The sequence below is a fragment of the Drosophila hydei genome, unplaced genomic scaffold (assembly GCF_003285905.1).
Source record: "Drosophila hydei strain 15085-1641.00,03,60 unplaced genomic scaffold, DhydRS2 tig00008114-arrow-pilon, whole genome shotgun sequence".
Classification (NCBI taxonomy): Eukaryota; Metazoa; Arthropoda; class Insecta; order Diptera; family Drosophilidae; genus Drosophila; species Drosophila hydei.
The window spans coordinates 8399143-8412618 of record NW_022045827.1 but is presented as its reverse complement, the minus strand read 5'-3'; the positions used below and the strand labels follow the sequence as shown (position 1 = coordinate 8412618).

The 13476-nt window shown below is 34.2% G+C and overlaps 1 protein-coding gene across 5 annotated transcripts in view; it reads left to right on the top strand.

Annotated features, from left to right (window-relative positions):
- The window catches only part of LOC111596049 (GTPase-activating protein skywalker), a 57886-nt gene that overhangs the window by 13602 nt on the left and 30808 nt on the right, over positions 1 to 13476 (top strand). For all 5 annotated transcript variants that reach the window (XM_023310097.2, XM_023310094.2, XM_023310089.2 and 2 more), the window contains one exon: positions 10249 to 10744. In XM_023310097.2, the coding sequence (XP_023165865.1) occupies positions 10597 to 10744 (148 nt within the window). In that variant the 5' untranslated portion in view covers positions 10249 to 10596. The remainder of the gene's footprint in view (positions 1 to 10248; positions 10745 to 13476) is intronic.

The window sequence follows — 13476 nt, the reverse complement described above, 5'->3', positions numbered from 1 at the left end:
TTTTGATTGCTGAGCAAAAACCTTTAAAGTTGTGAAAATCTTTTATAGTTTTGATTCAGCATGGCATAGCTATTTAGATGTTATCTGTAAGCATTTAAATAGTCGGGTAGGTTTGAATTTAACGTAATGCTAATTGATTTGTGGTAATCTGTATTTTGTTCGATATTTGACACCTTCTAATTAATCGACTCTATCTGTTTGATTAAATCAACTGAATAAAGCTGTAAATTATATTTATTCTTTATCCACCTTTATCCGCTTGGTTTTTGACTAACGCATACGCATTTATTTAAGTAACAAAAGTAACAATCAATTAGGAATTGATATTTTTGTTTCGTAGCAGCCATTTTTGTTATCTATGCGAATTTGATTATGCGAATAACTGTTGAGCTCATAAAAAAATGTAGACCTTGGTCAAACTAACCCATATATGTTACCTAAATTGATAAAAATAATTAATTATTGGGGTTTTATCTGTATTTACCTCGAATACCAGTTTGTGTTCGACTATTTTTGTTAGCGAGATAATCTTTTCTTATCCGCGTGACTGTAATTTATTGATAAAGTTGTTAAGTTCTCAATTGTGTGTGATCTTGAATACTCAATTGGAGCTATTAGTTATATATTTAATTATATTATCTTTTGAAAATGATCAGATCAGATGATCAGTGATTATCCTATGCTATCCACACTCTTGTACATTGTTCGAAAAGCAGTTTAATTGCCTAGAATTTTAGGTAATTGATTCAGCTATTTGAAATCGATTATCAGTCTTTTATGTTACGCATAAATATATTGCAAATGGTTGTTTTTGTTTAGGCATCTGAATATTATTTCTTTCGAGCACAATTATTACATCATCTCAATTCTATCTGATGTTGTTTCCCGCTAGTTTAATTCCAATTCTGATATTAATTTTTAGCTCTTGCCATAAATTTGATTGCCCCACACAGAAAATATTGTAGATATATATCTATATTTCATATAGATATATCGGTTGGTGGCGCCTTTTGCGTTGCTCTGCAATTATATTTGAAATGTGCATTTTTATAGAACTATCGAGTAAATTATAAGCTGTGCGCCACACATACAAAATTAGATATATATCTATCTGGCGATTATAGGCGTTTAAACATTTCTCTCTGTGAACGTTTGCGTCTGTGTGTTGCAATGGCGTAGTGTAAACATTTTGCAACAGGCTGCCCTGTTGTTTGTCTGGCCTTGACGCTGGGCCCATCGAGACTCCCTTACATCATATCGTTGCTCTACTGTACTAAGCACTCACCCGTGGTCTCGTCTAGCCTGTAACAATGACGTTCAATAAATGTTAGCTGACTGGCGGGCATATTCACTTTTGTTGTTGGCCATCATTTTTTTTTTTGGGGCCATTAGTTTTTCTTTGGCGTGGCGACATATGGGGCCTCTCCAATGGGGCGTCTATTAAAGTGGCGTAAGTGTGTGTAATTAGCTGCAATTTGAGTGCGACTGAGATGTCTCCATCGGCATTTCATTGACCATAGCCAAACGGCCTCAAATTGTGCACTTAACATATTTTTTATTTGATTAGCAAGTGCTGAGAATTCCAGTAGCATGCAATTATAGCCAATTACATTGTCGCTTTGGTATTAATAATTGTGTTATTAACATATGGAGCCAATTGCTTAAAGTGATTTCTTATACACGATGATATATTACAGCTTAGAGTCAAGTATTATAAAATATATAAGGAATTTTAGATTATGATTAACTATTTTCTATAAATTTTGCCTCTCTGCAAACAAAAGTGTTTGTGAGGTAATGACATAAATTAGCTAACTTAAAGATTTTGAAAAATTTTAGCACCTTGTTAACTATTTGACAACACCTCTAAACGCGTAGAGATGATTGTTTTACACTGTAATTTAGCTGACAATTGAAAGCGGATAAGTTTTTAACTAGAAACTCAGGTGTTAAATACAATGTCTATTTATGCATTTTAAAAACCAGATAAGTTAGCTCATATATTTAGGAAAAACTTAACTTGTACTTTGTATAAAATCAAGCACCTATTATCCGTTAACTGTAACTAAATGGAAAATATGTCTAGGCACTCAAGTATAACGTTTTATATAATTTATTGTGGATATGCTTCAACTATTCTGCACATAAATAAAAGATATTTATACATAGATATTAATCAACTCTATTAACTCTTGCATGTAACATGTCCATTTTTTCTCGTTCATCCAGCTGAAGGTTCAACATGCATCGTTAAATACTTTTGCGCGAAATTGCTGTGTCAACATGACGTATGCGTAACGATAATTGTTTGTTGGCTTCATGCGCCATGTTCGCCGTAAATAATACAGCCCAAAGAGAGTGCAATCCGTTGCTCAGTTGCCAGTGGCGATGATTCATGCTTAAGAATCGAGATACTATATATATATATATATATATATAAGCATGCTCTGTTGTGTAAACTTGCTGGCGTTGCATATTTCCCTATTATTGTCGAACTTTTGCCAAGGCAAGCAAACGAAAAAATATCGGATAAAATGAGAAAAAAAAAACGAGAAAAAACTCGAGAAATTTGTGCACTTACATAACATTTGTGTGCACCCAGAGCCAAAATACAAAAAAAAAGTGAAGCGAGGCGGCTTCAATGCTAAATCGGCCGCTGCCTTTGTTTGGCTAACTGGCCGCTTCATTTCTCACATGCAACATTTTATGTGTATGTGTGTGTGTGTCTGAGTGTGTGGAATCATACCCAGTGTCTGAAACATAAATAAAGTGGGGTGTGTTATAGGGAACCTGTGCGCATGGCATCAAACAAAATACTTTTTTGAGACATGAATGAAAATTGAACATATTTTCATTAGATTTCTCATTGTTACTTTGCAATAAAAACTGAATACATTTTCAACATTATATTGATCAATTTAAAACACTATCAAAATGAAACTAGTTTTATGCAACTGAAGAGCTAGAGTTACAGGGTATCTGCGAGCGTTATGCCATTCGCATTCTTATATATATTTTTTCTTTCTCGACTTTTCTTTTATTTCTGGCTACTGCCTTTGCTCCGCTCGCTATGCCATGTTAGTTTTTCTCGTAACGCGCAGCATTAGTGTAAAATGTGTGTGAAAGAAACAAAGAAAATAAGAAAATACAGCAAAGTGGAAGAAGAGATGAGGCCCGCAAATAACTGTGCCTGGGCCAATGCACGTGATTTTCTAGATACATAGCGCTTACAATGCGCTTATCTGCCTCGTATGTAATTATTATGAAATACACAACAAAAAAATAAAACAAAAGCTGAGCGAAAAAAAGAGAAATAAAAATGTTGCTGCTGCTGCAATTGCAATATTTTTTGTAGCTTTTGTTGTTTTGTGCCGCAGTTCAATGAACCACAATGTTATTGTTGCAGCTGGTATTGTTGCTGGTGTTGTTGTTGTGGCAAGTGCATTATACAGGTTTTCCTTTGTGCTGCCAAAAAAGAAAACCGAAAAGAAAATAAAATGAAAAAGACGCTTGCAAGAAAACATAAAAAACGCAAAACCTTGCGTGTTGGCATTTTCAGCGTCGCTGCGTCTGCCACAAACTTGGCCAAGTTGACCAAGACGCTGCCTGGTTGCGGGTGCGGGTAGGGAGTGCTGTTACAGGTAGCTCCCAGTAAATCAGGTCAAGCCTGCTGGCGCGATTTCGCCTTTAGCCTGGTTATTTTTTTCGTTTTTTAATTGTGTTCACTCTGGCTAATACAACAATATTTCGGTTGGCTGTCCTTGCTAGCAGTTTGAGAAGTTGACAAGTTGATTTCCTTGGCGCCGTCTAGTGTGTGTCCTCTGATTGCCCTTTGCCTCTCGCCAAGTGATGGAGCATAAATTGATTCAGTTACTTGTAGTCCTCTCGCTCGCACATGCGTCTGTGTGCGTATGCTTGTGCTTGTGCGTGTGAGTGAGCGTGTGCGTGTTTCATTCATTGATTTACCCTACCTTATCGTGCACTCTTTCTCTCTCTCTCTCGCTCTGCGAACTCTACACAACTCGCTCTCACCACATGCCCTCACAAAAAGACAGCAACTTATCCGTTTCTCCACTCTGCTCGTACTCTCCCAGTCTCCCACTCTACCACTCTCTCCCAGTCCCTAGTTTTTCGTGTCTCCACGCAATTCTATTTGCTGTATATTTGTATTTGCTCTGCTGCTGACGCAAAGTGTCCTTTCCAGCTGTTGCCACCCACCCACACACACACACACACTTACATACATAGAGCCCCATCCAGCTCTACATCCCTTCAATAGCGACACTCTCAATGTGCTTGCTGTTGGCCCACATTTGTGAAATTGTTGTTTTCACGTACTTTAAGGGCTTACTGTGGCATATGATGGCATAATTTTCATTTCTTTGCATACCCTTAAGTAGGGTATATCAGCTTTGGTTTCATTTGGCTTTTCTACAATATGTGGAATAGTTTCTCACATTAATTTTTCCAAGGGTATTTCAACTTCTATACTTTAAAATTAGATTTATTATGATTCTTTACTCGATTTATATATTTTTTTTGCCAAGCAAAATTGACACAATTTTATTATTATGTTAGAGCCAAAGAGGTGGGGCGGGCCAAATGGGCGGTCTACTAAGTCATTGCACTCTCGCAGGACAAGGGTTGCGAACAGTGACAGCTGCCAGCTGGTTAGCCCAGTTAAGCAGTCGAAGCGAAGCACTCTAAAACGCTTTTCATTTTTCATTTTCCTCAAGGCGCACCCCAAACACTTACCTCATATCGTATGCAAATTTGGCTCAAGTGTGTCTAAAACTCATAAAACGTAGACGATGTCTGTTTCAGTTCGGTTCAGCTCAGTTCAGTTTAGTGACCTAGTTGGCTAACGTGTGGTTGTAGGGAACTGTAATTAAATGTGCTATTGGAAAACTGCAACCTGTGCTGTGTGGGAAAAACCATTTGTACATAAAAGTAGGGAAAGAAAAACGAATTACAGATTAGATAATAGTTAAATGACAAGTTATAGAAAAGCCTTACTTTAAGTGCTTAGATAAATCTTAAACTATTTAAATTTACAACAGTTTATATAAGCTAAGCAATACTATTCCCTATCAGATATTTGCAGTCAACAACAAGATCTTTTAATTAAGACTAAAATGTAAGGAAAGGCAGCTAAGTTCATTTGAACCACTTAACGTTTATAAAGTTTCACTTATTCAAACATTTTACTTAAGTTTGTATCCAGCTCATTAACATAATTTTTCTTACCAAAGAACTCATGACCTGGTTCATAAAGGTGCTTATTGTGAACTTTTTAATGTCAGCTTCATATTTCTAAAAGTGAACCAGTCCAGTTGATTTGAACATATTTCTTTCGTTCTCATATTGTGAACTACTTCATGCTAGTTGCGTTTATAAAAAGAATATTCTTGAAGGTCACAATTGTAGCTTCTTGAGTTTCGTGCGTCTCTCAGATTTAGCTTTAGTTTCAGCTTCAGGTGTGCCCTGTCCACATACAATGTGATGCCCTTTGACATTTTGACATACGACGCCGTCACGCATCATCAGGCTAATAACATTCATAAATTTGTAATGCATTGGGTAAACAATGGAAAGTTTTGCACTTGTTCTTTGCTCGCTGCCTGTGGCGCAATTCACAAAACTGACATAAAAATTGTCTAAACAATTGAGAGAGTGATGGGAGGGAGAGGAAGAGAGACGAGGTAAGTTTCCCGTTCCGAGTGCGGCACGTTGCACGTTGCGTCACTCGTGTGGGTGGCACGTTAAGCGCTCATAGCAATCAGCTTGTGTCCGTGTCTGTATATGTAATGTGGGTTAAGTGCTCGCCATTTGACTGCCGATTATACGAAATGAGCGCTCGATTAGCGCAAACGCTTGCCACCTGTAAATAAATTGAGTCCGCTCTTATTTTTATTGGTACTTTTTGTCTCTTTTGACTTAGACAACGATCTATTTGTGTCCAGCGCTCGCGAATGAAAACTAATTGAGTTGTTTATGCTGCTGCCACTGGAAATTTGAATACTCAATAGGCGCTGACATTTTGCCACTGGCAGCCGCCACGTTTAATCGCTGCAACTGTCTCGTTGAGGGCGATAGCTATTTGAAATTATATTTAAAGTTGCAAACGGACGCATAACGTGTTTGTATAACTTTTTTCATACAATATATATGTATTTTGAGAGTCGGTCAATGGAATTGACATAAAAATTTTTTTTAATACAAAATCGCAAAATACTAAAAAAAAGTTTATCATTATATAAGTTTTGACTAGAGATAGAGAGATATAGTATTAAAAATTCAGTAAAAGAAAGGCCTAATTAAATTAAAGACATAAAATGATTAAATTAAATTTAGCACAAAACCTGATAAATATAGAAAGAAGTTTGACGTACAAAAATGTAATGCAAAAATAAGCTTGGAACATTCAATTCAATATTTAATGAATGTTTTATAAATATAAGTTGCATTATTAATACAGCTTGAAATAATTTGTTTAATATATAATTGTTTTCGTAAAGAAACTCTTTTGTTTTTGCTGTTAGACAAATAATTTTAAAAAATAAGGGATATTTGCTATGGCAATTCTGGATTCTTTAGCTTTTAATCTATACACAGTTTATTAGCTTTTATGATTATATTTATTAAGAAGTAAAGCTGTATTCTAAATGGACATGTTGTGTAGCAGTCGTGACCTCCAATGTGACATGACAGATCGTGTCAGAGCATTTGCATAAACGTTTTAATTAGCTGTGTGTATTTATTTTTTTGCTGTGTTCTGGGTTCTCTTGAGGGCGGACTAATCAAATAATGTAAAAACATTTTTATTTTTCGTAATGGGCTTTTTGTTGTTGCTGTTGTTGTTGTTGTTCGTTGCCATTTGTGTGTGTTGTCCAATTGAATTCAATTGACTTGCGGCATTCGTTTAAAGTTGTTAAGCCTGAGCACTGATTTGATTTGATTTGATTTGCTTAAATTAGCTGCAACATTTGTGAGTTGATAACGAATATTTGCCAATTGCAGGCGGCGAGTCAACAAATGTCTCGCAAAACAAAATACACAAAATCGATATGTAAACATATTTTTTTAATAAGTTTTATACACAAGTAGTTTTCTCGCTCTTTCTCTCTCTCTCGCTCGCTCGCTCGCTTACTGGTAATTGTTGTTTTGCCACAGTCAGAAATTGAGAATTGAGGCACCTTGAAATGCAAGACTAGCATAATATTGACATACATATATGAAATTTGCACATGGATTCAAATTAAATTATATACTTGAGCGTAAAATGCGTCCATTACCAACTAATGAGGCCTTACTGCACGGCAATTAAACTTGATTGGCGATCTCCACTGGGGCTTTTTTGTTTATCAGTTTGATATTGGGGCTATGACCCGCTTGATAAGCGCAAGCCATAAACAAATTTATAATTGCTCCAAATAGTCTTAATAAATAATTACTGCAAAATTGTGATTAGAGCAAATATATATTATTAGCTTTATAAATTCTTTAAAAACATTGTTTTTCCTTTTATCTATATAATTAACTTATCTTGGAACTGGTAAAGCAATATTATCTTAATAAGCTAAAAACGCGGAGGTTATAAATAAGCAGAGTGTGTAAGAAATTTTCAGATAAATCAGTGAAGAAGGCTACATATATCGATATTATTATCGATATCGATGTAAAGAATTTAATTGAAAATATATTTAAAGCGTTCAAGCATTAAAATATTTGTGATGTCTTTTTTCGTAATCTTTGGACCCCATTGGTTGCTAATAAAATTTCGATAACTATCGATAACATTTGAATAATATTCTTAACATACTTCTAACTAGTATATTGTAATTGCTATCATTAAGTAGTTTCATATATCAAACACAGAGGCAACGCCCATTTACACAATGATTTACATTTGCACACTTAACAAATATCAATTGTTTATTGTCCGCACCCCACCACCCAGCCTTATCGATTGTATACGATGGATGTTTGCTCGATTGACAGGCAACTGTCTCTCTCACATTCTGGGCGCTTAACACCTCTGTCAAGTCAGTCGAACGCAGTGATCTATCAGACACGTCTGTCTAGTTCAGTTCGTCAAAGCCACGCCCCTCGTTCGTCGCCCCTCCACTTGCACTAAATGTTGCTGCTGACAGGCGAAATCATTAAAAGTGTCAAATGAAACTAAAAGAAGTATTTGTTGTTGATCTCTCGTATTTTTATTTGCTGTTGTTGTGCGTTTTTGATACGTGCGCAGAATTTCAATTGAAATTTGCAATTCAATTTTCGCATTTCGCTTTTGTTTTTACCTACAGTGGCAGCTAGGCCGAGTGGGCGTGGCAGTTAGGATGGTGGGCGGGGGAGCCTCGCTACGCTCAGCTATTTAGCATGCGCCGCCATTCGCAGGCGATGAAATGAAAGCATTCAAAGAAATACGATAACAAAAGAAAATAACAACAAATATTTTAAAACTATATCGTATTTATTTGTTTTATTATATCAATTTTTAGTTTTTATTTCGTTTTGTGTTACTTGCTCGATTGAGCTTCCAATGCAGCGTGCGTTGCTCTTGATGCTTATTAAGCATACGCAGCGTTTGCGAAAAACGTTTGCAGCGTTTGGCACTTGTAAAGAATTTGATTATTATGAAATTTCATTAATTATAAGTCAAATTAAATATGCATTTTGAGTCGCTATAAATATTCCATATGTGCAGTCTAATTAAAATGGATAGTATGCTAATTACGTATACGCAGTGTGTGCAAATTATTGATTTTATAATTACATTTGCAGCTGGCAAATATTTTTTAGAAATGCATTTAAATAATAATATTTATTGCTTTCTTCGTTTAGACCTCGTCTATCATATATTTAATATAAAATATATACTTTAATGCATAAACACATATTTTATAGTGCAAACACATCTTGCATAAAATACCTTTTTTAATGTAATTGATAACCTAATGCCAGCGCAAAATAAAAATTGTTTCTTTCTGCACACATTATTAAGCGATATTGATTTTATTTTTTACCATTTTTGCTGGCCCAGTTCATATAAACAATTATTTCATATGCACTCCTAATTGTTTTTTGTTTATTATAAATACAAATTTGGAATTTTTTTCTTGTGGGCAATCAAGATATATCGAGATATATCTGTGCCGGTTTCCAGTTTGGCATATATTAATTAGATATCGACATCAAAACCGGCAATTGACTAAGCAACGGTTTATCTTGCTGACGACGGCGACATTTGGGAGCCTTATAAGTACTTTCATGGTGTATTTATATAGCGCACAGCTCACTCTCATCTCTCTCACTCACTGACTGCTTCTGGCCAGTTGAGATTTTTATTGCCTCTGGCATTTAATGCCGTTTCATGTATTTTATGGCTCAGAGGCGCCTGACGCCTTGTCTACAATTGGAATTATTTTTCGTTGTTGCTGGCCCAAATGAATTGAAAATGTTCCAAGTTGTTTTTCATGCGTGTCATTGAACCAATCGCAACAAGGACTATACATATGTATATATAAATATATACAATATACATATATATCTCTTTATAAATATATATATATATATATATATATATATATATATATATATATATATATATATATATATATATATATATATATATATATATATATATATATATATATATATATATATATATATATGTTTGTATGTATATATAAAGTAGATCTGAGTGATGTTTGTTGATTGGATTACACAGATTTTGTTTATTTGCCGTAACTCGGAATGCCAAACATAAAAATTATAATAAACAATAAATATGCATCAAACTGATAAACGCGCTGTCTTTTAGCTCAGCAGCCGGCGAGGCTTTTAAGTTGGCCAAAACAAAAAACAAGAAAAATTACGCTGAGTGAGTAAATTCATTGCCCTCAAAAAATTTCAGCTTGATTTTACTTAAAGTTTTGTCATAAATAAGTTTAAAAAAGAATTTTAGCATTATTTACTTTAACTTTTGAACTACTTCGCGAACTTTATATACAGTTACTCACATCTTTAACATTTCGTTCGGAACTATTTTCTCAAGTTTTCTGAATGGGAGAAATGAATGGAAATGAAGTTAATTTTTGGGCAACAAATTTCGAATTGAATTAATAAAAGATGATTAAGAGCTGGCTTTGCTATGTTGCCTTGTTTTACGAATAATCCATAAGAATTAACATAATTATAAACGAAAACCCAACTGATAATCTCTTATCTTATCTTTTGCAGACTTTGAAGCGCCGCTCTTTTATATTTTGCTCCACTATGCTCTCGCAGTATTTGTTTTAAATCGTTCATTATAATGAATTCGGCGCGACATCATCGTATTGGAGTGTTTCTGTCTCCATAAGCCACAATAATTACGAGGACCCAACAAAACCCAACAACAAAATCACAAACAACAGTTGATCTAGTCACAAAAAAGAGGAATACTGAAAATACAAATACAAAGTCTTGGAAAACTTACTACACCCACATCCACACACACTACACCCACAACTATTTGCTGAGCGAATACGAACAACGACTGCTCTCGAGTAACTAGAGACAGCTACAAAGTAAAAGCTGGCTAAGAAAATGCCCTATCATCGTGCCGACACATCGGCTCAGGCCGATAAGCTGAGCGGCATTGTCGAGGAGAGTGATCTGTATGAGGGATTTGCTCCGCATGTGGAAACATCTGAAATCAAAACACTCGATTTCTATAATCTACCAAAGCAAACTGGTGAGTTGAATGAATGTTGACAATACTTATAGAGAAGCTAAGTATATAATAATAATGTAGAAAAACATATAGCTATTAGATATTTGAGGTATTGATAAATCACCTTTAAGGTCAAAAGAGAAGAAATTAATATCCTAATGCTCATTATTTAATTAAATTAAATATAGAAACTGTAACTTTATGCATTATCTGCTAAAATTCTTAGCCTCTCTTTCACACATATATTTATATCTTTAAATGATATTTGCAAGTGTTCTTAACCAAAAACATATTCACAATTGAATTGAAACTTCTACAAATTAGAAGCATTTGCAATCGGCTACATTTTCCGGTCATCAATTTGAGCCTTTTCGAAATAAACAAAAGCATTTGAGTGCTGTTGAAAAAATAAACAACAACAATAATGATTTATGTACATTATAAAACTGAATGAGCAGGTGCAAAAATTCGAAAATATATACGTGCTCGTCTTTTAATGAGCTCTTTTTGCAATAAATATAAAAATTTAAATAAGCAAAGGTCGAACTTTAAGAACTACCACGCACACACCCACGCCAAACATATAAGTATAATCAGATATATATGTATATATGTGTATATATATACGTGTATATATACACGTGTTTTCTTCCAAGCTGCAGAAAAACGTATTTTGAGTAAAATATTTATTAATTTATGCATTGCATGAAAGATTATTTGTTTGCACTATGCCGCGAACCAAAATACATTAATCAATAAACACAAACAGAAGCAGAAATACAAAAACAAAAAACTGAAAAACAAACGAAATTCGTGCAAGCAAAATTAAATTAAATATAGGCATTTGTAATAATTACGGGCTAATATGGCTGTACCGCCTGGCCAGACCTCAAGTAACAAAAAATCAGTAAGAATTTGGGGTATAACCAACTGCGCAATGCGCGTTTAACGGATGCAAGAAATTTAAATGGTCGATTAGGTCGATCTTTAGTGAATGACATTGGTGATCTGCCTAACAAAATTATTCTATCTTATAGATACCTAAGCCCCTCTTAACCAAAAGCAATATACTCTACTTAATTTTGTGAACGAGCATCAAAAAATCTGCCACTGCCACTGAAAACTGAACAAACCGGCCAATTTGCCTGGCCAAACAGTTCGACTGGATTTCATGTACGCAACATTGTACTCTACACTCGATTTGGCTTATTCTTTATGCTTGTTTTTGTTATTTTCTCATTTTTTCTATCAAGCTGTGTAAATTATGTGTATTTTTGGACTATTATAGCACGCAGGTCGAAAAATACAAAAAAAAAAGTTGGGAAAAACTACCCGAAGGCTTCCATACAAATTATGCTAACAACTCGCCTTGAATATAAAAATGTTTGAGAACAAATATTTAATTATTTAATTGCAATATGAATTTGACAACAAGAAATGATTAGGAATGAATGAATGGGCTAGTTTAACCTTGAGATATCCTGTAATATTTGATATTTACTGTTATGCAAAATATATATATTTATATATATATATTTTATTTAAAAATATTCAAAATCTTTCGCTTATATACATATTTTGATAGAATTTATTGTATTTCAATTGCAAATATTTTACAAAATGTATCTCTTATATAACTGGACCCTTCTCTTTGCCAGTTTTGATTGTCGTTACGAAATATTAAAGTTTTTTAAAATTGTTTTCGTTACGCTCAGTTGGCTTTTGCTATTGTTATTGTTTATTCAGTATGCTTTTATTTTCGACAGTCCGTGAAATGCGTTTGTGTTTATATACTGCCTAATGAAAATTGCAATTTGCTCTAACTTTTAATAGAAATTTCAATTTTACGCGCATTTTTCAACTCATTTGACTTTTAGTTTTTGCATTTAGTCAAACGCTTTCAAAAAAGTTGCCCAAGTTATGAACAATTATTGCTTATCACTAGAAAAAGCTAATGTGTTGATAACAAGGGTTATACAATCCATTGACCTACATTCAAAAATGACAGCAGTTGCCTCAAATTGATATTTTACCCATTGTCCAGTGAAGGGTAGGAAGCAAAATCAATTTGCGTTAACAGAAAAAATCGATTTCAATTTTATGGCACATCAAAGGCAATTAAATTTTACATTTACACTGCATTTGCAATGCAGAACGATAAAATGTTTGAGAAAGCAATTATAGACTGATAATATACCCTGTATTTAGAAGAGGGAGAGCGAGACAGTTATACTTCTTTTGATTATTAGCCTTATTAGTTGAAGTTTTTTGTTCTTTAATGCATAAGTTACATAGAAAATGCGAACTTGTATTATGGTTAAATCTGAATTTTATTATGAAACAAAACATTTTTTTAGCAGCATGTTAGTCTGTCTCTGTCTACAAGGTATTTCCTAAGTAGTCTCTGTCTTTCGATTCCGTTTTATTTATTGTTTTTATTCAATACGCCGCTTGGTAATATTTTGTCAAAATGCCAAAATGCATTAATGGCAATTGCGATTGGAATTGCAATCGAGCCAATCGACAAATCGGCCCATCCAATCCATTAGTGGAAGCTACTCTTATCCGCTGACGACATTGGCCTTGATTTTGATTTTGATTTTAAATATTTCTTCATTTTTGTTGCTGCCGTTGTTGTTGTTGTGGATAATGTAAACAGGCCGAGCGCACTGGGCATATTACCTATGTGTGTTTATTGGCAGAATTATAGCTTGTGCCTTTCAACGGGAAAAACCAATTTGCAATATCTGTGC